At 51.8% G+C, this 27896-nt stretch overlaps 1 protein-coding gene across 6 annotated transcripts; it reads right to left on the bottom strand.

The window, feature by feature from the left end:
* Window positions 1–1108: 1108 nt before the first annotated feature.
* Window positions 1109–27620, bottom strand: KANK2 (KN motif and ankyrin repeat domains 2). 6 transcript variants are annotated; one of them, XM_061150353.1, is made up of 13 exons: window positions 25898–26114; window positions 24814–24929; window positions 23124–24335; window positions 11914–12090; window positions 11714–11816; window positions 10228–10479; window positions 9501–9588; window positions 8759–8978; window positions 7642–7784; window positions 5295–5495; window positions 5120–5209; window positions 3135–3206; window positions 1109–3009 (listed from the first exon to the last, which is right to left on the bottom strand). In XM_061150353.1, exons 2-12 carry the CDS (start codon window positions 24848–24850, stop codon window positions 3153–3155), a joined length of 2577 nt encoding a protein of 858 aa, XP_061006336.1. In that variant the 5' UTR covers window positions 24851–24929; window positions 25898–26114; the 3' UTR covers window positions 1109–3009; window positions 3135–3152. The 6 variants fall into 6 exon arrangements, with proteins under 6 accessions (XP_061006336.1, XP_061006333.1, XP_061006334.1 ...); XM_061150350.1 differs by lacking the exon at window positions 25898–26114 and adding an exon at window positions 27556–27620 and having other exon boundaries at window positions 1109–3206; XM_061150351.1 differs by lacking the exon at window positions 25898–26114 and adding an exon at window positions 27552–27578 and having other exon boundaries at window positions 1109–3206.
* Window positions 27621–27896: the final 276 nt, after the last annotated feature.

A 27896-nucleotide genomic window follows, 5' to 3' on the forward strand; every position in this document is an offset into this window, starting at 1 on the left:
ATACTCCCCTTCCTGTCCTTGTGCTGGTAACGGGAGGATGTTCACTTTTCAAATTGCCATGGAGCTGAACATTTTTTTTTTTTTTTTTTGCTGCACTGTGCAACATGGAGGGTCTTAGTTCCCTAACCATGATCAAACCCATGTCCCCTGCATTGGGAGCACAAAGTCTTAACCACTGGACTTCCAGGGAAGCCCCCAGCTTTTATACACGACTCACTCATACACGAAAATGGCAACCCACTCCAGTACTCTTGCCTGGAAAATCCCACAGAAGAGCCTGGTAGGCTACAGTCCACGGGGTCGCAAAGAGTCAGACACGACTGAGCGACTTCACAAACACGAAAGGTATATGCTGCCTCAATAAAAAAGGTAAAACAGGAAAACAAAGTATTTTAATACTCAGCCTGTTAGGAAAATGTTTGGCGGGAGATGCTCCAAGTGTTGACAATGGTGCACATTTCTACCAAATGGGACCATGGCACCCTCCCCTATGCCAGATGTTTACATTACTGTTTAAATTTTGTCTTTTACAATCACTGTAAATTATTTTGTCATGAAGAAAAAAAAACAGGAAACTTTTTTTTCTGAGGTGTCCACAGTTGGTTTGTTTAGAACTTTCTGCCACAGTGACTGTGTTCTGTGTCTCTGCAGCCCAGTCTGGTAGCCACCAGCTATGTGCAGCTACTGAGTATGAATTCATTACAACTGATTTGCATTTAAATGGAAATTGCCACAGCTGGGTAGTGACTGCAGTATTGGGTAGTGTCAGTGTAGGGCGGAGCATAAGGGCGTTTATTTTAACAGTCTTGCCAGTTTTCTGTAGTGTTGAACATTGTTCAAATAAGTCTACTTTTAAAAAGAAATCTATTTTAAAGCTTCACGAGAAATACAAGGACTTCCCTGGTGGTCCAGTGGTTAAGAATCCCCCTTCCAATGCAAGGGATGTGGGTTTGATCCCTGGTTGGGGAACTAAGATCCCACATGCTAAGATCACACAGGCAACTAAACCTGTGTGCCTCACCGAAGACCTAGCTCAGCCAAACTTTTAAAAATTAATTGATTAAAAAATAAAAAGATAAACAGTGAGATAAACATCAGACACAGACACTTTGGCCTTCTCATAAAGTAGCTTTATTAAATTCCTTTACCTTCTAAAAAAATGATTACAAAAAGGAATACTTCATTTAAGTGTAATACTGTCTTTATGGACGTACCATGGTTGGAAAGTGAAGTAAAAGGTCTTGAATACATGTGAGAAGAGAGCGGGGTCAGGCACAGAACCCCCTGTAACCTACCACGCCTAGCCCAAGGGGTAAGGGCAGGGAGGAGGGAACACACAGGGATAAATATGGACTCATGGTGGGGGTGGGGGGGGGGCGCGGTGGTCAATGATCTGCTTCTAGAAGCTTAATTAAAATAAACGCACCCACGGCTCCACGGCCGGACACATAGACACACAACTCTCGTACCGCTTCTCAAAGCTGCCCAAAGCTGCGGCCTCCTGTCAGTGGTCACCCCCAGCCAGCTTGGGTTTCCCTTCCTTTTCATTTACACACACAAACGGGGGTGTCTCTCTCCTTTGACCATCCAAGCTCTCTTGTCTTAGGTACTATCCCTTCCATCATAATCAAAGTGAGCAGACTCCATCAGGCCAGGAAACCTACTTTTCTAGGAGAGAAGCCAGCACTTGGCTTTGTTGAATGAACGCGTGTAGTGCCGAGGGCTTGACCCGTCTTGCTGGGGTTTTAGCACCCACCCTGGTGGCTATGCTGAGAGCTGGACAAGAGAGGGCAGGACGTCTAAAGACTAAATGATCTCACTCCCGGGTCACAAGGCACTTTTTGAGGCTTAGAACCTGTCCCCCTCCTCCCCTCCCTGTTTCCTTTTCTCTTGCTTTTTTGGTCACAAAAGGAAGGAATGGGAAAGAAAACTATGTTGCGATTCTGAGACAAAATAGGCCATGCAGGAAACTGCCGTTTATTGGGAGAGCCCCTTTTCCAGCAGGCTGTGTTCCAGGCGGCTCCGGAAAGCCTGTAGGTTGTTTTAAAAAAAAAAAAAACAACAAGCAGCTGGCCCTTGTTTGGTTTTCAGCAAAGCTCTGTCTCTTTAAGTTTGCACTGGGAGCCCTCGGGGGCAGCCAACTTTTAATCGAGCACACATGGGATTTTTGGAACTGGGCCTATGCTTGCCAACAATCTCATGCCCTGTTTTCTTTCCTTAGAGGAGAGACATTCTGGAGGTCTGGGGAGAAGGATGGCCTCGTCACTGGGGTTCTAAGCCTAGGAATGTAGGCACCCCTCTGGGGACTGGATTCATTTCCTACATGTCCAGGTCTAAAGGATTTTCTAGGAAAATGAATATTTGCCAGGGCCCCCCTGCATGGAGAAGATTCTGGGGAATCTCAAGAAAGGCACAACTTGCACACCTCGGCTGCTGGCTCCTGAGCCCCACACCTTAGTGGGGCGGGGGTGGGTGGGGGGCTGCTCGCAGTGGGAAGAACAGAAGGCAGAAGAAACGACTAAACTTCCCGCCCCGGGTGACAGAGACAGAACCTGCTTTGTGAAGAGGCCACAAGAGAATGCCACTAAGAAAGCTGCCTGAGCAAGGGGCAGCGGACAGAACTCAATTGTATACCAGACAGTTAAGTGGAGGGGGACTGGGTGTCAGGCCACTCTTGATGATGCGATCCGTGCGTAACAACATTTAGGCTTAAAGTGAAAATACACGATTCCAGTGACTTTCAAATTTGGCAAAAAGTAAGTGATTTTTACCCCCTTTCCCCCTCCAACTGTGTGATTCAGAAATACAATATTTTTCCCTCTTACCCTCCTCCATCTGTAATTGCCAGTTGATTGTTCTCAGCGTTCCTCACAAACCCACGCCTCAGAGCCAGCCACTGGCGCCGATTTACATACGAGTTTAGCTCCAGTCTGCTGCGGCTGCTTTGAACCAGGGTACTGGGAAAAAACCCACTTTCATCTGAAGTCTCCACGCTGTTGGGGTCTCCCCCTGGGAAGCAGAGGAAAACCCCGATTGCCTTTGATCCTGGGACCTTGGTGGATCGAGTGGGGGCTGGCCAGGGAGGAGATGAGGGACATTTCTTTCCGGGGCTGCCTGGTCCCCAGGAGTGGCACCTGGCGCTCTTCTCACGGCTACTCCTCTGCAGAGGATGACGCAGGACTCTCATCATCTGACATCGGGGCAAACTGAAATGAGAGGCAGAATTCCTTTAGTTTGGCCTCCCCTTGGGGGTCTGAGGTGGCGATTTTGCTGGCTGGCCCTGCGCCTGTGGTGAGTGAGCAAGAGGCCATGGTCTCTTGGCCTCAAGGAGGTGACACTGCTGGGGAGATAGCTTCACAGACGCTCACAGATGAATGCAGTGGAGGGTTCTCCCTGAGTGATAAGGTGGAGTGACAGGGGAGAGCAGGTGGTCTGGCAGGGTGACGTCTGAAGGATGTTGGGGGGGCACCCAAGGGGCAGGGTGTTCTGGGCAGGGGAAACAGCAAGTGCAAAGGCCCTGAGGCAGGAGCGGCAATCGGGCCAGTGTGGCTGGAGCAGAGTGAGCAAGGAAGGGGGAGGTAAGAGTGGAGGGAGGTGGGCTTTGAGGATGACCCCACTCCAAGCGGGGTGGGAGTCACAGAGGGCTGTGAGCAGAGGAGGGCTGTACCCCGACTCAGGTGCTCACAGTGACCTCTGGCCACTTTGGGGAGGACGGTGGAGGGGGCAGTGAGGATGCAAGCTGGAGAAGCAGTGCGGAGGCAGCGGTAGTGCTCCCAGAGGACAATGATGGAGGATTGGGATCCATCACTGTGGAGCCCTTGGGAGCAGGACCACATGTCAGACAGCAGGACACCACCCAGCCCCATCACCCCCATCTCCCAGTGTGGACATGGAGGCCCAGAGCTGATCCCAAGGGGATCCCCTGAGCACCTAAGACCCTAAGCAGTGATGCTGAGAAGACGCGGAGTCTCAGAAAGAACCTGCAAGCTGAGCAGGAGCCAGATGGTTTATGTCTCAGCAACCTTCTCTCTCCTGGACTATTTGAGGAAACTGCTGTGGTAAACACCTACCTCACCACCCTCAAACCTGGCCCCAGACATGCATCAGGGAGGCCAGGGCAAGTGGGAGGTGGGGGTGAGGAGCGGGCAGAGAGGTTCCAGTCTGAAGTCTGGATTCACACCCTAAGGTCTCTGCCCCTTCCTGTCTGTGAGGCTTTGGACCAAGAATGGAACCTTCTCTAAGTCTCAGCTTCCCCACCTGAAAAATGGTCACAGTAACAGTACATTATGCAACTGAATAGGGTTCTTGTGGAGGGTTCTGGAAATCCTGCTTGGGAGGCATTTGGTATACAGTCCATCAGACCAGCAGGCGCTTCTCAGGTGGCTCAGTGTAAAGAATCCACCTGCCAATGAAGGAGGCGTGGGTTTGATCCCTGGGCTGGGAAAATCCCCTGGAGGAGGAAATGGTAACCCGCTCTGGTATTCTCGCCTGGGAAATCCCATGGACAGAGGAGCCTGGTGGGCTACAGTCCATGGGGTCGCAAAGAGTCAGACACGACTGAGCACACACATGCCGTCAGACTAGAAGGGCTTGTCTCTTTCATCAGACAAGGGCATGCTTTGCAGACCTATGAGGACTGCCCCTGCCTCCCCCATCAGACTGGAAGGGCTTTCTCCTCCATCAAGCACTCAGGACACAACAAACATCAATCTCATCCTCCTGTTAGGCTTCCAGAAGAGCATTTTGCTAATGGGCATGATTTAAAAAAAAAAAAAAAAAACCCAGATTTCTAGGGTCAAATCTGAGAAATCCCCCATTAAGACACAGTTAGGCTTCTTTACAGTGAAACTTCTCAAGGCCTTGAATACACTGATACACTTCGAGTAAATGCCAAAGTCCTCCGCATGGTGATGAAGAACACGATTTGGAACCAGACAGATCTGGTTTGAATCCTGTGATAACCAGGATAGCTGCACAGTCTTAGCTCTTGTGTCTTGTCTCCTCATGGGGGCACCATGAAGGTTCAACAAACAGCTGACTCTGCAGCCCTTGGTGTGGTCCCTGTATGCCATCCTCCGTCAGAGCCCCCACCCCCTTCCCAGCTAGGGCTGAGACTCACCGAGCACTTGATGTTCATGTGGGAATACAGCATGGACGCAATTTCACTGTGTCCCGCATCCAAGGCCACCATCAGAGCCGTGCTCCCATCCTGCAAAGCATCGGTTGCCATGCTGATGCCCCGCGCTGTGCTCCCACCCACCCACGCCCCTGGGCGCGCCAGGGCGGGGACTCACACGGTCGGTGATGGAAATGTCGCAGCTGGGCACGGCCAGCAGCAGCGCCGTGATCTCCTTGTGGCCGTGCTCGCAGGCACACATGAGGGCCGTGGAGCCGTCGTCATCTTGGACGTTGACGTCCGCCTCGCAGGCGAGCAGGGCTTTGACCACGTCCACCCGCCCGTGGCTGACCGCCAGCATCAGGGCTGTCTGCCCCGCCTGGGTAGGGCAAAGGAATAGGCTTATGGATCATGCAGGCCCCGGAGGGTGACACCCCTGCTCCAGAACCTTCCATGGTTCCTGAGTACTCTGATGATAACTGCACCTCCATTCATGGGCCTCCTTCTACATTTCGGACAATCCTACCTACCACTGGGCCTTTGTACTTGCTGATCCCTTTTTTTCCCTGCTGGTTCCTTCTCATCCCTCAGGTCTCAGCTTAAATGTCTCCTCCTTGGGCACATGCTGTGTCTCCCCATTCCTTGGTGGTGGTGGTGTTTAGTTGCTAAGTCACATCTGACTCTCTGCAACCCTGTGGACTGCAGCACGCCAGGCCTCCCTGTCCCTTACTATCTCCCAGAGTTTGCCCAAGTTCATGTCCATTGAGTCAGTGATGCTATCCATCCGTATGTCCACTTAAATCAGATTCCTAAGTCACAGGTACAAACATAAGTAAAACGTGTTGAGCTAAGAATTGTACACTTTCTGTCTACAAGTTGGTGGTAGTTTAGTGGCTAAGTCGTGTCTGACTCTTGCGACCCCATGGTCTGTAGCCCACCAGGCTCCTCTGTCCATGGGATTCTGCAGGCAAGAATACTGGAGTGGGTTGCCATTTCCTTCTCCAGGGGATCTTCCCGACCCAGGGATTGAACCCAGGTCTCCTGCATTGCAGGCAGATTCTTTACCGACTGAGCTATGAGGTTAAATCTCAACAAAAACCAACGTCCAGGGACTTCCTCGATGGTCCGGTGCCTAAGCCTCCCAGCTCCCAATGCAGCGGGCCTGGGTTCCATCCAGGTCAGGGAACTGGATCCCACATGCCACAACTAAGACCAGGCAAAGCCAAATAAAGAAATTATGCTCTGTGACAAGAGCTAAGACACAAAAGGACACAATACTACATGACTCCATTTATATAACAGATCCCTAACAGGCAAGTCCGCAGAGACAGAAAGCAGGCTGAGGGGGCTGGGGCTGGGGGAGGGGAGGGAGTGAAGTGACAACTGCGGGTGCCGGGTCTCCCGTCCATGTAAAGGTGTTCTGGAGGCAGACAGAGGTGGAGGTCGCACAGTACTGCAGCTATGCTAAATGCTACCCGCTTGGTCATCTTAAAAGGGTTCATCGTATGTGCATTTCACCTCAATTTTTAAAAAAGTAAACCACCTGGACACATACCCAGAAAAGATGAAAACTCTTAATTCAGAAAGATACTTGTACCCCAGTGCTCACTGCAGCACTTTTACAATAGGCAAGACATGAAAGCATTGATGGATGAAGAGACCAAGAAGATGTGGTACAATGGAATACGACTCAGCCATAAAAAATAATGAAATAATGCCGTTTGCAGCAACATGGATAGACCTAGCGATGATCACACTAAGCAAAGTAAATCAGACAAAGCCAGATATCATATGATATCACATATATGTGGAATCTAAAAAAGTGATACAAATAAACTTATTTATAAAACAGAAACAGACTCACAGACATAGTAAAAAAAAAAACCTATGGCTACCAAAGGGGAAAAGGTGGGGAAGGAGAACTAAATTAGAGGCTTGAGATTAACAGATACACACAACTGTATATAAAATAAACAACATGGTCCTACTGTATAGCACAGGGAACCTTATTCAACACCTTGTAATAACCTATAATGAAAAATTATATATATATGTATATATACAACTGAATCACTTTGCTGTACATCAGAAATAACACAACATTATAAATCAATTATACTCCATTAAAAAAAAAACCTAAACCACTAATACAATTCTTTTAATTAAAAATAAATCGGTAAAAAAGCAAGCAGAGTCTGGGACTTCCTGGTCATCCAGTAGTTAAGACTCCAAGCTCCCAAAGTAGGGCGGCCCAGGTTTGATTCCTGGTCAGGGAACTAGAGCCCGTATGTGGCAACTAAGATCTGGCACAGTCAAATAAATTTTTTTTTTTTTTTTAAAAAGACTGGGGCTCTGGAGCTAGACCCCCAGGTTCAAGTCCCCCTCCTCTAGTTGAACCCCGAGGAAATGAATACTTCTCTGCGCTTCAGTTTCTCTGCCTGTGGAGTGGGGGTTCCTGCCTTGGCTCTGGGCAGGGCTAGGACATCGTAAGTGGGAAGGGCTATGCCGGCGCCGAGGGCCTATACCTGGCTGGCTTTGGCATTGACGTCTCCAAGCCGGAAGAGCTGTAGGACGGTCTGGATGTCATCCTGGGTCTTCAGGGTGGCCAGGGCGGTGAGCATGATGGGGCTGTAGCCGGCGCGGTTCTGCTTGTCCACCTGGCAGACACCTGCCGGGGGTGGGCCAGGAAGACATCGGGTCTCAGACCCCCATGATGCTGGCTGGGGGAGGGGCCCTGAGGACCAGGCCACGTCTCTGACATCAGACTGGAAGCCTTGTTCACTACCATAATGGGCCCTGGGGATCATGTCTCCTCCATTAGTCTAGGTGTGGACTCACTCCTTCTTTTTCTTAGACTGACAACCCTATTCTGCCCCTGGGTCCCCATCTCTGTTATGGGAGCAGCTCCTAACAGTGAAGTCTGTGACTCCTCCATCAGACTGGGCTCCCAAATTTAGGGCTGAAAGTAGGATTTGTGTCTCCCTCATTAATCTGAAAGGCCCCCTAGTCATCTTTCAGTTTGGCCTATGTCTCCTCCATTAGACTGCGGGCTCTGCCTCCTTCATCAGATTGACTAGTGGAGAGTCACGTCTAATTGCGGACCACGACTTGTCTCTGAGCCCCAGATGGGAAGCCACATCCTTTCCTCAGATTAGGGTTCCAGGGGTGTCACCTTTGTTATACAGGGGTCACTGGGGTGGTAGAAAGGCCACATGTTTTCCATAAGGCCATGGCTGCCTTTTCCAGGACACTGGGGCCACAGGTAGGGCCTCTATCCCTTCACCAGCGTGGGAGGGAGGCGTCTCCCCCATCAGACTGGGAGGGCGGGGGAGTGTCTCCCCCATCAGACTGGGAGGGCGGCGTCTCCCCCATCAGACTGGGAGGGCAGTGTCTTCCCCATCAGACTGGGAGGGCGGGGGAGCATCTCCCCCCTCAGACTGGGAGGGCGGCGTCTCCCTGATCAGACGGGAAGGGCAGTATCTCCCTCACCAGACTGGGAGGGTGAGATCTCCCCCATCAGACTGGGAGGGCGGTGCCTCTTCCATTAGACTATGAGGCTGGGAAGCAATGTCTCCTCCATCAGACTGGGAGGGTGACAGCTCTCCCATCACTGGGGCCCCCTGCCCCGATCCCAGGGCTCACCACTGTCTAGCAGCTGCCGCACCACGGGGAAGTTGGCGTGGGACACGGAGTAGTGCAGCGCGGTGTTGCCATTGCTGTCGGCGATGTTGACCACGTAGTCCAGCAGCCGAGCCGACATGGCCCGGAAGGTAACCAGGTGGCGCCGCACGAGCTCCGGGTGGGCGTCGCTGCGGCAGGCCAGGCGCAGCCACTCCTGCAGCACCGTGGTGTAGGCCACCTTCTGGACGCGGGCCGGGGAGAAGAGGGGCGTGAGGGCCACGGCAGCCCACCCCGGCCCAGGGGAAGCCCACCCTGAACCAGAGGGGACGTGTGGGCGCCCCACCCTGGGTGAGCCCCCCTGGAGGAAAGTGTAGTGTCCCCTGCCCTAAAGGGAGGTGTAGACCCCGTGGTCCTAGGTATGTCCCCAGAGGAAGTTGTGAGCATCTCCACCCTGGATGGGATCTTCAAGGTCAAGTGTCTACACCTATCAGAGGAAATACAGCTGCCCCTTCCTCAAGCCCCGGAAGGAACAGGAACCAAGGCTAGCTTTGCTGGCAAGTGACCATCCTTAGCCATCCCTCCTCCCTGACGCCTCTCCAAAGACCATGACTCAAGTCTCAGAGCCCCTCGCCCACCAGCTCCCAGCTAGAATCCTGGGGTACCCATGATCCAAAGCATAGAGACACACTGTGGATGAGGAGAAGCCAGGGTGGGGGTGGAGGAGAAGGAGCCCCCCCACTTCAGGCCCAGGGCCCCACCATACCAGCTCCCGCTCAGTGAGGGCTTTGGGGTTCTCCAGGTACTTCTCCAGGGCCAGGCAGGCTGAGATGAGGTCAGGACTCAGCTCCATCCTGCCAGGAGCAGACGAAGGGGAGTTTATCTCAGGAGCACTCGCCTCAGCCTCCTGGGTGTCCTCCACCCACCATGTCCAACTGGGGTGCTCAGAGAGGTCTCAACACTGTGCCCCGTGGCCCTCACCCAGTCCTGCCAGGGCTCCCCTGAGTGGTGGAATCTCAGACCCCCGCTCCTTCTCAGACACTTTTACACAGCACCCCCAAGGGGCAGACATGGGCAACACACAGACCCCAAGAGAAAATGGACACATGGGTCAAACTTTATTCCAAATGGCCAGCAGCAGATGGAAATCTTTTTCTGAGGATGGATTTTTCATCAGGGGGAGAAATAGGAGACATACACAGGATGGACAGGTGGGGCAAAATGTCCCAAAGAAGGCAGATGACTTAAGAACAGACTTGACCTGCCCCTTAAACCGTAATCCCAACAGCCCAAATTGCCCCCCTCAGGCCCTTTATCAAAGCCACTAGACCTTCAGATGCCCAGAACGAGAAAGCGTGGGTTCACTAATTCAGACTAAGGTGTACATGACTGATGGGAGTTTCCCCTCAGAGGGCTTGAATGGTGGGATCTTGGCAGAGGTCACCCTCTCTGCCCCAGACCCTGCCTGAAGCCCTCCCACCCAGAAAACTGACCGGATCTCATCTTTTGCACTTGATCCTGATGCCCCCTCAGCTGTGGGCGTGTGCAGAGACTCCTGGTTCAGTTGAGACTCCTCCCGGTTCGTCTTGGCCTTCACCGTCTCCTTGGGCCTGAGCTGGGGGGCTTCGGCCACACTCGGAACCCTCTCCTCTGGCTCTGGGGCCTCGTTCTCTGTGCTCTCATTGTCCGAGAAGTTCTCTGCAGTACTGGAGTCCTCGGAGGAGGACTCATACCTGGGGGAGACGCTGTAGGTGGTAGGGGAGGGGCATTTGACCTCTCTGGGCCTCAGTTTCCCCATCCATTAAATGGGGATGGTGGCACTATGAAGTTGACAGGGCTCCAGGGATGCAATAAGTGCTCAGTAAACACTGCCTGTGATGGTGATCATGTTTGGGGGATCAGGGAGGGGCACTGCTCTCCACTTCTACCCTTCGGTACCTGTTACACTTTGCTGCTTATGCTAGAAAGTGTGTTAGTCACTCAGTTGTGTCTGACTCTTGCGACCCCATGGGCTGTAGCCCACTAGGCTCCTTTGTCCATGGAATTCTCCAGGCAAGAAGACGAGTGGGTTGCCATTCCCTTCTCCAGCAGATCCTCCTGATCCACTGATCGAACCCAGGTCTCTCACATTGCAGGCAGATTCTTAACCATCTGAGCCACCAGGGAAACCCACTTTGCTCCTTACACAGGTGTTGTACTGATTCAGACACTCGTCCTACTGCAAATAGACTCTCGTGCTTTTTGCTCTCTCGTGACAGAGTCTAAGCTTCTGTGCCTGGCATTCAAGGCCCCCAACTCTTTCTGCTTCCCAGGCCTCCCATTTTTTTTTTTCTTATTTTTTAAGATTTTTTTTTTTTTGGATGCAGACCATTTTTAAAGTATTTATTGAATTTGTTACAATATTATTTGTTTTATGTTTTGTTTTTTTGGCTGTGAGGCAAGAGGGATCTTAGATCCCCAACTGAGGTTCGAACCTGCATCCCCTGCACAGGAAGGAGAAGTCTTAACCACTGGACCGCCCAGGAAGTCCTCTCCCGCTTTTCATGTCATGGCTTCCTCTTGCCTCGGAGCGTTTATCCAGGATGTGTCCTCCACCAGGAGACCCTCACCCCCAACTCCGCGCCTTACAAGGGTCTGCTTGTCCTGCAGCACACGTGTTCCCCTCTGTCGGTGACTCTCCTCAGGGCCATCTCTGCCTCCTCCAGGGCCCCCTCACTGCCTGAGCATCCCCACCATTGCTCCGACCATGCTGGGCTGGGACCGCGCATCAGTGCCCCAGGTCACCGTGGACCAGGAGCTCCAGGGGGGCACACAGCACCTCCCATGGGGCAGTGTGATGCAGTGGTTACAGCACCAGCTCAGCACCGGACTGACAAGTCAATCCACCAGGCCTCCCTGTGCCTCAGTTTCCTCATCTGTCTCCTGTGCTTTGGTTGAATGAATGAATCAAAGTGAGGGGCTCAGCCCAGGATCTCTCACCTGCCGTTGACCCCCACGAACTGGAGGCTCCTCCGCTGGGTCTCTGGGTCTGTGGGCTGCTCTTTCTGCTTCATGATGGACCGCATGCCTGCCTGGGCCCCTCCTGGAGGGGGAGGGGTGGTATCACGAGAGTCTCCCAAAGCCAGACCCCATGCCTGGGCTCCAGGCGCCCGGTCCTCCATGCAGCCACACTTGCTTACCTGCACCCCCAGCATCCTCAAACTCCGACTCCTGACAGGCTGCTTGCCTGATGGGCTCCTTGATGGTGGTGTCGTTGTGGGCAGGCACCTGGCCTGTGTTCTTCTCTGGCTGCGCCTGGGTGGCCCCCTCAGACTCCGGGGGTGATAAGGACGATTCTGCAGGAGCCTGTGGGTGACCTGCAGAGACAGGAGAAGAGGCGTTTACTGCAGCTAACAACAGCAAAACAAGAACAGTAATAATAGCTGCCTCTTGTCACCTACGCTGGGCCAGGTGCTCCAAGGGCTAATTCTTGCATTACTCCCATCAAAACTTCCCACGTGGAAGCTGGATTGTTACAGATGAGGAAACTGAGACCCTGAGGGTGACCTAGGTCACCCTGCAAAGAAGTGGCAGGATCCATTCCAGGTCTGGTTTGTCGCCTGCCTCACAGCCAGTCAGGGAATATCACATGACCCCTATAATCCTGGCTTGTGACCTCCCCTCTGACATCATACTGAGTGTTGTCTGGAAACTACAGCTGAAAATAGTGGTCATGGTCAGGACTCAAATCTCCCGCAAAAGAGCTGTGTGACCTCAGGCAGGTCACTTAACCTCTCTGTGTCTCAGACACGACATTTCCTACATCATGACGCCATACACGCTAAAGACAGTAACGTGAGAGAGAGGGCTTAAAACAACACCTGCACAACAAGAGCATGACGAACATTTGTTAAGTCAAGAGAACTGTCAGCTACATTTTGATAAGACTTACTAAAAAAAAAAAAAAGAAAAAAAAGACTTACTATTATCACTTTATAATATTATTTCAATATTATATATTATTTTAGAATATATATTATTTTATAATATATTTTATATTTATATTATAGTTATATATTTATAATATATACTATGTATATATTAATATTTATATTAAATATTATATATTTACTATATTTAAATATTATAATATTTAAGTATTTGAATATATTTATATTATATAAATAATATAAATATATTATATATTATAAATATTTAGTATAATAATATACAATGTTATTTTATAATATAATTTATAATATAGTATTATTTCATTATTATAAATATCTATAGTGTTGTTCTGTAGATAACATTTTGTACCTGGTTTCCTGCTTCTTTATTTTCAACATTAAGCAGGTGCTCCTTTTAATAATCAGGACAAAGAAGAAATAAGGGTAGCCACAGGGAGTGGACAGAAAAAGAAAAAAACAATAAGGGCTGTTAGAAAAATAAAGTTAAAACCCCACCCAGGCGGGTTTCACTCTGGGTCAACGAAAATGTTCTCGGGGTGGATGGTGGGGACAGTTGCATAACAATGTGAAATGGACACTCAAACATGGTTAAAATGAGACTTTTTATGTTATGTGTGTGTGTGTTAGTCACTCAGTTGTGTCTGACTCTTTGTGACCCCATGGATTGCAGTCCTCCAGGCTACTCTGTCCATGGGATTCTCCAGGCAAGAATACTGCAGTAGGTAACTATTCCCTTCTGCAGAGGTTCTTCCCAACCCAGGAATCAAACTGGGGTCCCCCACATCGCAGGCAAATTGCTTACCATTGGAGCCACCAGGGAAACCCTATGCTATATGTATTTTATCATATTTAGGGGAAAAACACCCAAGTTGGTCTGAGAACAAAGGTGACATTGTAGGACTCAGGATCCCGAGGGTGCCCACTGCGAAAACAGGAGTGGAGTTGGCAGAGAGTTCCAGCCCCGGATCACCAGCCTGGAGCCAGGAACAGAAGTCCTGAGACCCTGAGTGGCTGCCCAGGTCTCAGAACCCACTGAGGTCCCCCCGCCATCCCAGGCCATGTGTGGCTTCCATGTCCCCGCTTTACCAATTCATTTTAATTCCCTTTAACATTTAACTTTTTTTTTGACAACTGCAGCAACTACTTCCTCAAGTCCATGGGCGACACTCAACTTGAGCTAGGAACAGGGAGTAAACACTTCACACAGCAGAGCACATCGAACGGATGAGACATTGGCCATAAAAGCTTCCGACAGCGCCCCAGCCCAGGGCGGGGTTGGTCCAGGCGGATTCCAGAGTCGGGAGCTCCAACTCCCATGGGGAACCGAGAGCAAACGCCAGGTTTTTACGGGAATCTGATTTTTTTTTTTTTTAAATCTTGTCAATAAATTCACATCTGACGGACAAAAGCACTACGTGGTCAAATGGAAAGTAACAAGAGACAGTGGAAAGTATCACCGTCGCCCAAAGTCAGACTTCCTGATGGAAACACCTGGGAGGTCTGTTACTTAAATTCAGGTAAAGTAACATTATGTTCCAGGGGCTTCCCTGGTGGCTCAGACCTTAACAGTAAAGAATCCGCTTGCAATGCAGGAGACCTGGGTTTGATCCCTGGATTGGGAAGATTTCCTGGAGAAGGAAATGGCAACTCATCCCAGTATTCTTGCCTAGAAAATTCCATGGCCAAGAGGAGCCTGGAGGGCTACAGTCCATGAGGTTGCAAAGAGTCGGACACGACTGGGAGACTAACACTAACAACATTATGCTCAGGAATAAAAGAAGCCACAGAACAAATGTTGCATGATTTGCAGGATCCCACTTGCACGAGGTCCGTAGAAGAGTTAAATCCAGAGATAGAAAGTAGGATGGCAGGTGCCAGGGGCTGGGGGAGAAGGATGGGGAGTAAGTGTTTAAAGGGGACAGATATTCAATTTGGGAAGACAGAAAAGTTCTGGGAGGCCTCCCTGGTAGCTCACTGGTGAAGAATCTGCCTGCCAATGGAGGAGACGTGGTTAGATCCCTGGTCTGGGAAGATCCCATGTGCCTCAGGGCAACTAAGCCCATGTGCTTTTGCTACTAACTACTGAGCCTTCGCTCTAGAGCCCACAAGCTGCAACTACGGAGCCCACGTGCCACAACTACTGAAGCCCACTCACCCCACAGCCTGTGCTCCACAAGAGAAGCCACCGCGGCAAGAAGCCCGTGCACCGCAACGAGAGAGAACCCTTGCAGCAGTGAGGACTCAGCACAGGCAAATAACTCCATAAAATAAGAGTTCTGAACGTGGATGGTAAGGTTGGTTGCACAGCAATGTGAATATGTTTATTGCCACTGGGAAATGGTTAAGAGAGTTTTATGTTACATGCTGTTTACCCCAAATTTTTTAAAAGTGGGGAAAAAAAAAAAAGAGTGAATCGGAGCAGCACTATGGCCCCTTTTGCCCCATGGAAGAGCAGGCTCTGCCCTTCAAAACCTGGGATGGCTCCTTCCAGTTGTGAGAAGTTAAAGGTCAGACACTGCAATACTAAAATAACAATAACAGAACTGATAATAGTTATTATTGTTATTCTACTGGGAAATGGAGTGAACCGTGACCAAAATTTATATGGAAATTTATATGGAAGAACAAAAGTCCATGGCCAGCTAAAACGGGCAGGGATGGGGAAGCTGGCTTAGGAGAGAGTAACACGTCTTCCCAAAGCCACAATAATGAAATCAGCGGGGCATGCTTGCAGGAAGAAATAGGCCAAAGGAGGTGAGGAAAGAGGGCTTAGCACAGACCCCAGGTGAGAGAACTGGGGGTAAAACAGAAGTGTTTGTGCTCACTCGGTCCTGTCCGACTCTTGGCAGCCCCGTGGACTACAGCCCACTAGGCTCCTCTGTCCAGGGGTTTCCTAGGCAAGAATATTGAAGTAGGTGGTCATTTCCTTCTCCAGGGGATCTTTCCAGATCAGGGATTGAACCGAGCCTCCTGCACTGGCTGGGGGATTCTTTTCCCACTGAGCCACCTGGGAAGCCCAGTAGCAGCCCTGCGTGGAGCAAGCCTACGGGCACCATTTTTCCAACAGCATTTGGTCCCTTTGTGTCTCTGTGTCACGTTTTGGTAATTCTCAGAATATTCCAAGCTTTTTCATCATTATTGTATTTTTTATGGTGACCAGTGATCAGTAATCCTTAATGTTACCATTGCAAAAAGATTATGACCTGCTGAAGGCTCAGCCGATGGTTACCACTTTTTAGCAATAAAATATTTTAAAAATTAAGGCATGGACATTATCTTTTTAGACATAATTCTATTGCACACTTATTAGGCTACACTAAAGTGTACACATAACTTTCCTTTGCCCTTGGAAGCCAAAAAAATTGTGGGACTCGCTTTATTGTGGAGGTCTGGAACGGAACCCATAAATCTCTGGCATATATTCGAAAATTGCTAAACGATCAGGTCTTAAAAGTTCTCATCACAGAAAAAAAAATTATAACTGTGAGGTGATGGATGTTGAACCTACTGTGGTAATCATTTTTGTGATATATACATACATATATACATGTATATACTGTCACATACATATATATGTATATACTGTAATCATCAATGTGTACACCCTCAACTAATATGAATACTATTACTTATAATAATATATAATAAGTAGGAAATGGCAACCCGCTCCAGTATTCTTGCCTGGGGAGTCCCATGGACAGAGGAGCCTGGTGGACTACCGTCCATGCGGTTGCAGAGTCAACTAATATAATTTATGTGTCAATCATACCTAGATAAAGTGGAAAGAATTAAAAATTTAAAAAAGAAATCTGCAATGAGTTTAATGACATCAACATTAACAGTTAAAAAACTCTTGGTTAAAACTTTTGTTAAAAAAAAAAAACTCTTAAAAAAAATTAAAATAAAATAAAAAAACCAAAAACCTTTTAAATTTAACTGACAGAAGAATAAAGGCTGTGGAAAGATAGTCATGATGCCAAAAACAGGCAAAGAATTATCTTTTAGAATAGGCGTTAACAAAATTTTTCTGTCCTGGGCCAGATAATAAATACTGTGGGTCATAAGGTCTGTTGCAAACAATACAAAAGCAACCCTAGACGGTATGTAAATAAATGGGCCTGGCTGTGTTCTAATAAATTTGAATTTCATATAATTGTGCTCATATCACACAATGTTACTCTTTTCACATTGTTCAACCATTCTAAAACACAGAAACCACTCTGAGCCCATGGGCTGTGTGAAAACAGGCAGCAGGCTTCATATGGCCCTGCAGGCTATAGTTCGCCAACCCCTATTCTGGAAAATGCCAGGAACATCTCAAAATTGCCCCAAAGAAAAAAATAGAGGCTACGACTAAGCGAGTCACTAGAGAGACTTGTGAAACATATATGGGGATGCTCAACCCCACCAGAAATCAAAGGAATGCTATTTAAAACAAGGAGATACCACCTTGGACAACTGCATCAAATGAGCAAAAAATTAGAGAGATAAACAAACTCTATGTTACTGTGGATGAAGGGAAAAGGACACTTCAGACCCAGCCATGGTTGGTGGGAGTGTGGCCAGGGAGAAATTTCCGGAGAGAATCAGACAAAATCTGGAGTGAGGTTGTGCCTTTCCTGTAACCCAGCAACCCCACGGGACAGGACGTGTAAGGACGAAGCCAGTACTATTCAAAGCAGCCAGGAGCTGGAAGTAACCCAGGTGTCCATCAAGGAGGAGATCACATAAGAAAGTGTAGCACATACCTAGAGCAGAAATCTATGCAGTCATTAAAAGTGACAAACCACCAGATCAGGGTGGAGAATTCCAAAAGAGAGTGTAGAGAGGAAAAAATAAGAAACAGAAAGAGATTTTTTTTTCCTAAAGCACAATACCATTTTAGGAAATTAAACATGCCTAGGGCATATTTTTCAAGAACACTCAAATATCTAAATAAGCTTCTGGAAGGTGGATTGCAAGGAATGATATTACAATGGGGGGGGTATGACAGAGCAGGGGGTGATGAATCACAGCCTGTGGGCATGGTTTTTACATTTTTAAATGGTTGGGGAAAAACTGAAAGAAGGAGTCTCTTTGGGACACGTGAAAATTACAGGAAATTGAAATTTCAGTGTCCACACATTAAGTTTTATTGGTACATAGCCACATTAGTTCATTGATGTATTGGCTACCCTGCTTACATGCTACAAAGGTAGAGCTGAAACATTAAACTCATCAAAACGTATACATTAAAAATGTGCAGATTATGAAAGAGACTCACAGACCTAGAGAAGGAACTTACGGTTGCCAGGGAGGCAGGGGGAAGGATGAGGAAAGGGGTAGTTAGGGAGTTTGGGATGGACATGTACACACTACTGTATTTAAAATGGATAACCAACGAGGATCTACTATACAGCACACGGAACTCTGCCCTCAGTGTCTGGCAGCCTGCCTGGGGAGGGAGTTTGGGGGAGAGAATGGATACACAAATATATATGGCTGAGTCCCTTTGCTGTTCACCAGAGCTATCACAAACTTGTTAATCAGCTATATACAAAAAACACAGAATACAATTTTTTTAAACGTGCAGATTTTTGTATATTACACATACCTCAGGAAAGCTGGGGGAAAAAAGAACTGAGCAGAACTGAGTCAAGTCATTGCAACAGAGATCAGACGCCCCACAAAGCTGAAAATATTTATCAATCCTCAACATTGAGGGTGGAAGACAAAGGTGAAAGAAGAATTAAAGTGAAACAAGAGAGGTGCCATGTCTAGTTCCATGGGGCTAGTGAAATTCTTGGGCCATGGGCCCAAGAATTAGATTAACTCCTTAAGTCCAAAAGAAATTTTTAAAAAATTTAAATCACTTGGCCAACTAGTGCAGGAAGGCAGAGTCCACAGCATGGGGTTAGCGGGGTCGGGGGGAATAAAGTAATTTGGTAACAGATGTCATGGTCCTTAAAAATGCTCTTCTAGGAACTTCCCTGGAGGCCCAGGGGTTAGGACTCGGTGTTTTCACTGTGAAGTGAAGTCGCTCAGTCGTGTCTGACTCTTTGCGACCCCATGGACTGTAGCCTACCAGGATCCTCGGTCCATGGGATTTTCTAGGCAAGAATACTGGAGTGGGTTGCCATTTCCTTCTCCAGGAGATCTTCCCGACCCAGGGATCGAACCCGGGTCTCCCACATTGTAGGCAGATGCTTTACCATCTGAGCCACCAGGGAAGTCCTGTTTTCACTGAGAGGGCCCCAATTCAATCCTTGTCCAGGAACTAAGATCCTGGGAAGGTGCATGGGGCAGCCAAAAAGAGAAAAAGCAGGAGATGAAAGGTTTCCACAGAAAGAAATTTGCATGGCACCTTTGGTGGCTCAGATAGTAAAGAATCTGCCTGCAATGCAGGAGACCTGCGTTCGATCCCTGGGTTGGGAAGATCCCCTGGAGAAGGGAATGGCAACCTACTCCAGTATTCTTGCCTAGATAATTCCATGGACAGAGGAGCCTGGCGGGCTATAGTCCATGGGGTTGCAAAGAGTCGGACGAGGCTAACACTTTCTTCTTTCTTTTTGACAGTAAAGAGTCACCCGGCTGTCAAAAGATAAACAGCATGTTCCAATAATTTTTTTTTTGGCCACACCTTGCAGCGTCCAGGATCTTAGTTTTCTGACCAGGGATTGAACCCTGCACCCTTGACAGTGAAAGCTTGGAGACCTAACCACTGGGCCACCAAGGAATTCCCCTAAAATTTTTTAATAACATGATGAAATGTCCCTGGGATAATGCTAAATCAAAGAAATCAGAGGATTTAAATCCTGGCTTTGAAAACTATGGACAAATTCCTTTACCACTCAGTGCCTCAGTTTCCACATCTGTAAAACAGATATAGAAACGCCACCCACTTCCAAGCAGTACCGGGGGTGTCAATGAATTAAGATACAAAAAGGACATCACATAATGCCCTGGCCCACTGTAAGGGCTGCCTAAATGCTTTTACATAGAAAATAAGGCAACACAACAAATTCCATCAGCTACATGTTGCCAGACTCCAAAAATACATATTGTTTTCTTCATGAGAAAAAAAAAATCGGAATGAAAGAAGAAGTGTCGATAGCAGCTGTGTCTGGGCAGTGGTGGGTTTATGGAGCTCTTATTTAGTGTTCTAGAGTCTTCTGTCTCAGTTGGTAAAGAATCTGCCTGCAATGCAGGAGACCCTGGCTCAATTCCTGGGTCAGGAAGATCCACTGGAGAAGGGATAAACTACCCACTCCAGTATTCTTGGGCTTCCCTTGTGGCTCAGCTGATAAAGAATCCTCCTGCAATGTGGGAGACTTGAGTTTGATCCCTGGTTGGGAAGATCCCCTGGAGAAGGGAAAGGCAACCCACTCCAGTATTCTGGCCTGGAGAATTCCATGGACTGTATAGTTCATGGGGTCGTAAAGAGTCCAACACGACTGAGCGACTTTCACTTTACAGAGTCTTCTGTACTTTCCAAACCTTCCACAAAGAATATGAATTGCATTCATAGGACTGTGTTTCAAACAACACAGGAAATTTCAAAGCCTTGGGGAGACCCCACGGATGCACGTGCCTGGCTGCCCCTTCTCCCAGGAATCTCTCTGTGGTGCCTTTGAAAGGTGAGGGGTGAATGAGAGTTTATGGGGGTCTCTGGGCCTCTGCCTGTCTCATCCACCTTTGCCAGCCTGAGGCGACAGCTGCCTCTCACCCTTCCTGCCCTTCTCTGCAGCTAGCAAGTTCTAGGTGGCAGAAAGGCTGGACCCCTCCCAGCCTCCTTATTGACCTATGCATGACCAACCTAAGTGGTCGAAACATTTGTCAAGGATTTCCCTGGCAGTCCAGTGGTTAAGACCCCGTGCTTCCACTGCAGGGGGCACGAGTTCAATCCCCGGGTGGGGAGCTAAGATCCCACATGCTGTGCAGTGGAGCCAAAAAACAGAAAAACAAAACATCTGTCAAGAAACCACCCAGGTGCTTCTTTTCTCTCACATCTTGGCTCAAAGAGCCAACAGCTAACCCCTGAGCACCCACCAGTGCCTGATACCATCCTGAACACTCAGCACCAACCGATGCATTTCAGCTCATACTGATCTGGAGCCATTGGGTGGTCGGAACCACCACCCCGCCCCCCCCCACCCCCACCCCCAGTTTGCAAATGTGGCACAGAGAGGTTAACTAGCTCGCTCAAGAGCACAGACCTAGGGAGCAGGGAAACCAGAATTTGAACATGGGCCTCCACGCCATCCAACCACCACCCATCCCACATCCGTTTTATTTGCTTCAAACATGCGTTCTCTGAAATGATTTTTCTTCACTTGTTTCTGGTGGGCTATTTGTTTATTGCAGGGGCTTTTCGTCTGTCTTGTTCACTGCTGTGTCCCCAGTGCCTAGAAAAATCTAGCACATGGCAGGCACTCAGTAAATATTCGCTGGATGAGAAGGCAATGAAATGAATTAGCACATGCCAATTCTGCCCAAGTGAGGCAGACACTGGGGCTGGCTGCAGCAAGAGGGAGTTAAGTGAGACACAGGAAGAACTTCTGGGGGGTGACCGCTTGCACAAGGAGGGGACGCGGCTAGGTCTGTGTGTCTTGCAGGCAGGAGGCCCCGTGGCTGCGCTGGGAGGCACGTCTGGAATGGAGGTTGCCTCTTAAGAGATCCAGAGGCTGGGCTGGGCGGGGCCTCTGGCTGGGGGCCAGGGTCGCAGGGCTGGGTGTTTGGGATAGACACAGAACACAGGGTGGAGTCCAGAGCTGGCCAGGAAGAACATGGGGAAGCAAGAAAACACAGCTGGGACCCCGCCCTCCAGCTTGTACCCTCTGGTGCCTCTACAGGGCTCTGGCTACCTGATATTATTTGAGACTTAGATGAGGAAATGGGCTGAATCTTTGAGGCATGCTATAGGTTCAGAACAGCCTGGTCTCAGATCCTGGATGTTTGACAAAGGACATGTGAAACTTCTCTGCAAACCTCAGTTTCCCCAGTTATGACAAGAATTGACCTGAAAATTATTAGTAGGGGGGCTTCCCAGATGGCACAATGGTAAAACATCTGCCTGCCCATGCAGGAGACACAAAAGAACATGGGTTCAATCCCTGGATCAGGAAGATCCCCTGGAGTAGGAAACAGCAACCTGCTCCAGTATTCTGGGCTTCCCTGGTGTCTCAGATGGTGAAGAATCTGCCTGCCATGCAGGAGACCCGGGTTTGATCCCTGGGTCAGGGAGATCCCCTGAAGAAGGGGATGGCAACCCACTCCAGTATTCTTGCCTGGAGAATCCCATGGACAGAGGAGCCTGGCGGCTACAGTTCATGGGGTCGCAAAGAATCGGACACAGCTTAGTGACACAATAACTAATAGCAGAAGTAGCAACACACAATGGTTAAGTGCTTACTGTATGCATGCACTAATTCAGAAGAATCCTAGAGGTGTGGACCGCTACAAGGCCACTTCACAGACAGGAAAGCTGAGGCCCAGAGAAGTGAAGCTGATCATTCAGGTCACACAGTAAGGGGTGCAATTTAAACCCAGGTGACCTTGCTACACAGCCCACTGTCTTAACCTCCTCGGTGGGTGAAACACTTAACAGAGCCTTCAGCACCAGACTGGTATTAGATAAAGAACAGCTGTTAGGATTGTGAGTCATTCTGGCAGCGTCTCCCAGGGGCCTCAGGACGGCGGTGGTGGGGCAGCTGCTATCCTGAACATCCCACATCCCCTTTCCGAGCATGAGGACTCAGCAGTTCCTCCAGGGAGCATCCCCTTCCTCCCTCTGGACTTGGGTGGGGCTCCTCCACCCCCAGGATCTGGGTCTGGGCAGCGAGAGACCCAGTGATTAGCTCAGTGAGGAGCAAATGATCCAAGCCAACCAAGAAGGGTCACCCCTGGGATTTTTACTGGTGCTATCTGGATTGAGGGGCTCCCTTTCCTTTTATGAGCTGCCTCAACAGATGTCAGGAGTGGTGTGATCACCTCTGCCTGCCTGAGAGAGAAGCTTCCAGGATGCACAGAGAAAGAGAAAGAGGGAGGTAGAGATTCCTGACGCTATTTGAGCACCTGGATCCAGCTATGCCTGAAGCTGTTACTGAGTTACATGAACAACACATTTCCTTTTTCATGGCCTGAGATTGGTTTTCTGCCAATCAGGGAAGAATTTTTTTTTTGCCCAGCAACTGACAGCCTTGGGGACCTTCACCCAAATACCTCCTATTGTCCACACATTTATAATGTTCTAGACATGAGCACACACCTAATTCTTCAGATACCTAATTTCTTCACATGGTCCCTAGAGGGAGTGAGTCGGCAGCACAAGTGTCCCCTTTGCACAGATGAAGAAACTGAGGTTCTGATTGCTGGTGGAAGAACAGGGTGGAGGCTGGACCCCAGCATTCAGAGGAAAAGGAGGGACTCTGCACTGCCTGCCCCCACCTACTATGGCTCACCTGCTGCTCCATCACAGCTGTGCTCTGTGATACTGATCTTCTTCACCTGGTGGACGTTGCTGGTGGATGCAGTGGGCGCTGGGGACACTGTCTCCATCACCTCGTGGCTGCGGAACACAGGGGGGCTCTCGGCCCCGTTGGATGTCGCCAGGGCCCGCAGCCCTGCCCCGTAGGGCTCCAGACTCTGGGCCCGCTGAGCAGGGGCTCCCGCCGCCGTGCTGGCCGCCACCTCCACCTCTCTCGGCCCCTGTACCACCCGGACGGTGTCCACACGGACTGGGCTGTCTGGTGGCGGCCAGGCCTGGGGCTGGAGGTCGGCCTGCCGGGCTTGAGCTGCCTGTAGCTCCTGGAGTGCTTTCTTGAGCTGGGTCTCCAGCACGGCCACCTTAGCGGCCAGGGCTGCCTCCCCATCAGGCACGCCCAAGTCCCGCTCTCGGACCCAGGTGCCCACGCTCCGGGTCTCGAGGGCCACTGGGTCCTCAGGGGCCTCGGGGAGGTCCAGGCAGAGCTCGCCACGGCCCCGGGCTCCTGCGGGATGGCCCAAGAACTTCTGGCTCTTGAGCTGCACCGTGAGTTGTCGCTTCTCCTCCTGCAGCACCGACAGCTTCACCTGGAGCACGGGGATCAGTTTCACCTGCTCTTCCAGCTGCCGCAGCTTCCGCAAGGCCCCCGCCATCTGCTCCCGCACGTGGGTCAGGTGCCCGGCGCTGGGTGCCACTGGCGTGGACAGTCCTGATCCCCGCGGTGTCGGGGGCGGCAGCCCCACGCCCACCAGTGAGCTCGTTGAGCCGGCCGCGCTGGGGGTCAGGGAGCCCAGACCGGCAGGGGTGGCTGCCTGGTCCTCCAGGCGGCGACGGGCGTCCAGCAGCGTGCGCTCCACTCGCGGGTTGAAGCCACCGCGTGTCTCCAGGGCGCCGTACTGCGGGTAGAAGCCACGGCCGCAGTAGGAGTAGGCCGAGTGGCGGCTGTCCCCACTGGCATTGGAGCAGAGAGACTCGGTGGACGTCCACCAGGAGCCGGGCCCGCGGGGCAGGGAGCCCAGGCGGGGTCGGCGCTGCACGGCCACCCGCCGCAGCGTGTGGCCCTTCTCGATGTCGTCCACGTACTTGAGAAAGTCCAGGTCGAGGCGGTAGCCGTAGGGCGTCTCCACCGAGTAGGGGACCTCAGGCTCTTTAGAGGGGAAAGCAGGCGGGGAGGCTGGGCCGGGGGTCCCTGAGGTAGAGAGAAAAGCCAGCACCTCTGAACACTGTGGTCCCCTCCTGGGGGCAAACTGGGTGAGTCTGCCCCTGGGCGAGTCATGGCTTATTGGCCCAAAGGATGGGACACCACTGGCTGCTCAATGCTCAGTCTCAGGCCCCTCTCCACCTCCCCAGCCCAAGGCAAGGCCTTGCGTCCCCTGTGGACCCTCCCAGGGCAGGGCTGTGCTTCCAACCTCCCAACTGAGTCAGGACCCTGTCTCCCAACTCAGACCAATCGCCTTTTCTGAAAGACCCTGTCTCTTCCATTAGACTGTCGAGGGCAGAACCGAGTTGTCCCCATTCAGACCCTCAGGATAGAGCTGTGTCCTACCCTCAGCCCAGCTCAAGTCAGAACCCCTTCCCTCCTCCAGACCACACAGGACCTGGCCTGTGTCCCTCACGCCCCACCTCCAACCCCAAGGCTGGGCCCTCTTCCCCACGAGACCCCTGACCTGGGAAGGGGGCTGACACGTGCAGCACCTGGGCCATCCTCTTGCCTGCAGAGATCCTCGGGTGTCTCTGGGGGGGACTGTGAGTCAGACCACCTGCAGCACCAGCTGAGGTTTACCTGGGAATAGGGGGGAGAGGGTGTGATGACACCCAGAGTCAGGAGTCTGCAGGGGGAGGGGAGGTGGCCACCCCTCCCCACTGCCCCCTCCTCCCCAACTTCCCTCTTTCCCTGGGCGTGGGACCCTCTCACAGGCACACACCCGTCCTGCCTATGGAAAGGGTTGGGGGGGGGCCCCCCACAGCCTGGAACAAAGAAACCAAACCTCACGGTCCGCCCGCACATCTGTCCAGCCCCTGGACAGGCTCCAGCTGTTCCCACCGCCCCGCCTCCACAAGGCCCCCCACCAGGGGCAGGGGGGTGGGGTGCTGAAGTCCGACAGGCGCCACCCTTCCTGTGCCCCCTCCCCTCAGCCCAGGCAAGAGCTGGCTACCAGGACAGATGGGGGCTTAGATGGGCAGATGGGGGCACTAATGGGGAGACGGCCAGCCTTCCTGCAAAGATCTAGGGAGACAGAGACACAGGGGCACAAAAAGAAAGCAAAGGGTAGGAGACCCCCAAACAAGAGCTGGGTCCAGCTGGGCAGTGGCGGGGGGTTGGTAGGGAAAGTTGGGGGGAGGCAGCAAGGAGCAAAGCCTTTCCCCTTTATGGAAACAATTTTCTCTAAAAATAAACAGTTTCGCTGCCCGGCTACACGAGAACTTCCTGCTCCCCCCCACCCCGCCAGGATGTGTCCGGCTCGGGGGCTCGGGGGCGCAGTAAGGATAGAAGGCGGGTGGAGGCCCTGGAAGTCACGGGGGTGCGGGGAGGAAGTAAGAAGGGGTGCCGGAGGCTGGAAAGGGGAGGGACAATCAGGGCCTCTCACTAACCTGCACCCCCAGACCTGGAGGATGGCCAGGGTACTTCCGTCCCCCACACTCTGACTGAGTTTGGCCAGTCCTTTCTGCTGTCTGACCTCTAACCACCCTGCTGCAGAGGTTCCGGCCCATCCCACTCTTTTCAGGCTGTGGCTCCAGGGCAGTGGGTACCTGGGAGGATGGGCCAGGTGGAGCACCTGCTGGGCATGAAGGCGGGGCCGGAGCTCCAGGGGCAGCCGAGCTTGTCTCGTCTCACTGTCTCACGTCCTCCTGGCTTAGCCTCTTGCTTGTCTCTCTCCACGTCTCTCTCTGTCTCTCCACGTCTCTGTCTCTCTGCACTTCTCCCGCCCTGTCTCTCTACGTCTCTGTCCTCACTTTTCCTTTCAGTGCCTGGAACACACAGTCATCCAATTGTAGGAAACCTGGGCTTTCCACCTGCCTGAAGGGTCACCCCCTGCACAACAGGGAAGTGATCGAAAATATTTTCTGGGGACCTGAGAGAGACTAGAGGCAGGAAGCAGGAATGGTACCCTGCGGAGACCCCTGGAGGCGAAGGTGGTGGGGTGAATAATAGTATAACTATAATTATCATCCGGGCAACTCCTTTGATCATGACAACCCTACCAGGGGGGTAGTTATCACCGTGTATTACGGTGTCTTGGGTAAGATGAAGTGTTTTGGGACACAGAAACACACAATGGGGACTTCCCTGGCGATCCAATGGTTACAACTCCATGCTTCCAATGTAGGGTGCTCGGGTTCGATCCCTGGTCAGGGAACTAAGATACCACACACCACGTGGGGCGGCCAAAACAAAAAGAAAGAAATACACAGTGACTTGCCCAGGGTCACTTAGCCCGAGGAAGTAGCTGGGTCTGGATTTGAATCCTTAGCTTGGTAGATTCCCCTCACTGCCAGCCAAGCCACCCACACACCCATTTTCCAGGCAGAGAGACTGAGGTCTGAAGCCATGTGGCCACGCTCCATGTGACCGGCTAAAGGTGGAGAAAGCAGATGGTGGGGGAAAGGGTAGTGGCCGTGGGTGTCTGAGGCCCAGGCTTCTCTCCTTCTATGAGACCCCTGGAGCAGGCAGGCACACGGGACAGGACAGAGGGAGATAGAAAGGGGGACAGGCCACTCCACGAGGGGACAGGGAGGTGGCTCAGGGAAGTAAGGCGGGGTCCCAGGGAGGGGCGGCCCGATGTCCAACGGGGTCTCCCTAAAGCCCGGGTCCCAGGCCAGCCTAGACGTCTCTGGGGTCTTCTCGCTCCTCTCCCCGGTCCCAAAGACCGGGGCGAGGAGGACCCCGCCCCGTGCAGGGAGGGGGCGGGGCCTGCGGGGTCCCCAGCTAATGGCAAACAGCTGCAGCTCCCCACGCCGGCCCAGCCGCTAGGCCGAGGCCCAGCCCGGCCGGACGCCCGGCCGCCTTCCCGCCGCCTGGGGCCTGGCTCCGGCCCGGCCGCGGAGGAGGGCGAGGGAGGACGAGGGAGGGAGGAGGGAGACGGGACAGAGGTAGAAAGGAGGATGGAGAGAGGGGAGAGGGGCAGCGGGGAGGCAGTGACGGGGCGAAGGGATAGGGGGGTACGGATGGAGGATGGGGTTGGGAGAGACCAGCAGGGACAGGGTCAAAGATAAGGACCGCGCAGAGGCGCGGGGACCGCGACACTCAAGTCCGGAAAGTTTGCGCAGAGATGATGGAGCTGGAGGCAGCGGCTAGTGGAGACCGGCGAGATCGCGCCCTGGGCTTGAGAGTGGGGTGGGGTGGGGTGGGGACCACGCTCGAACCCCGAACCGGACTCGAACCCCGACCCAACCCGGGTCCTACTCGCCTCGCGCGCTCCGGCCGCCGCTGTCCCAGCGTCCCGCCGCCCGTGCGCCCTCCGCGCGCCGCCGCCGCCCGACCGACCAGCCCTCGGCGGTAGCTCCGCCCCGCCCCGCCCCCTCGGGGCCGGCCCCGCCCCCTGTCGCCTGCGGCCGGGCCAACGTGGAGGGGGATGGTAAGGGACACGATCGCACCTGGACGGTAGGTGTGTGCGCGCGTGGGGGTGTCCGGCCTCGCCCCCTCCTCCAGTCCCAGGGACAGTGTTCCCCAACTGCTGTCTTCCCCGGCCCGCTGCAGCTGGGCTGCTGGGGGGGGGGGGGCGGGAGGGGGCGGGGCTGGCCGGAGTCC

The sequence above is a fragment of the Dama dama genome, chromosome 9, assembly GCF_033118175.1.
Source record: "Dama dama isolate Ldn47 chromosome 9, ASM3311817v1, whole genome shotgun sequence".
Classification (NCBI taxonomy): Eukaryota; Metazoa; Chordata; class Mammalia; order Artiodactyla; family Cervidae; genus Dama; species Dama dama.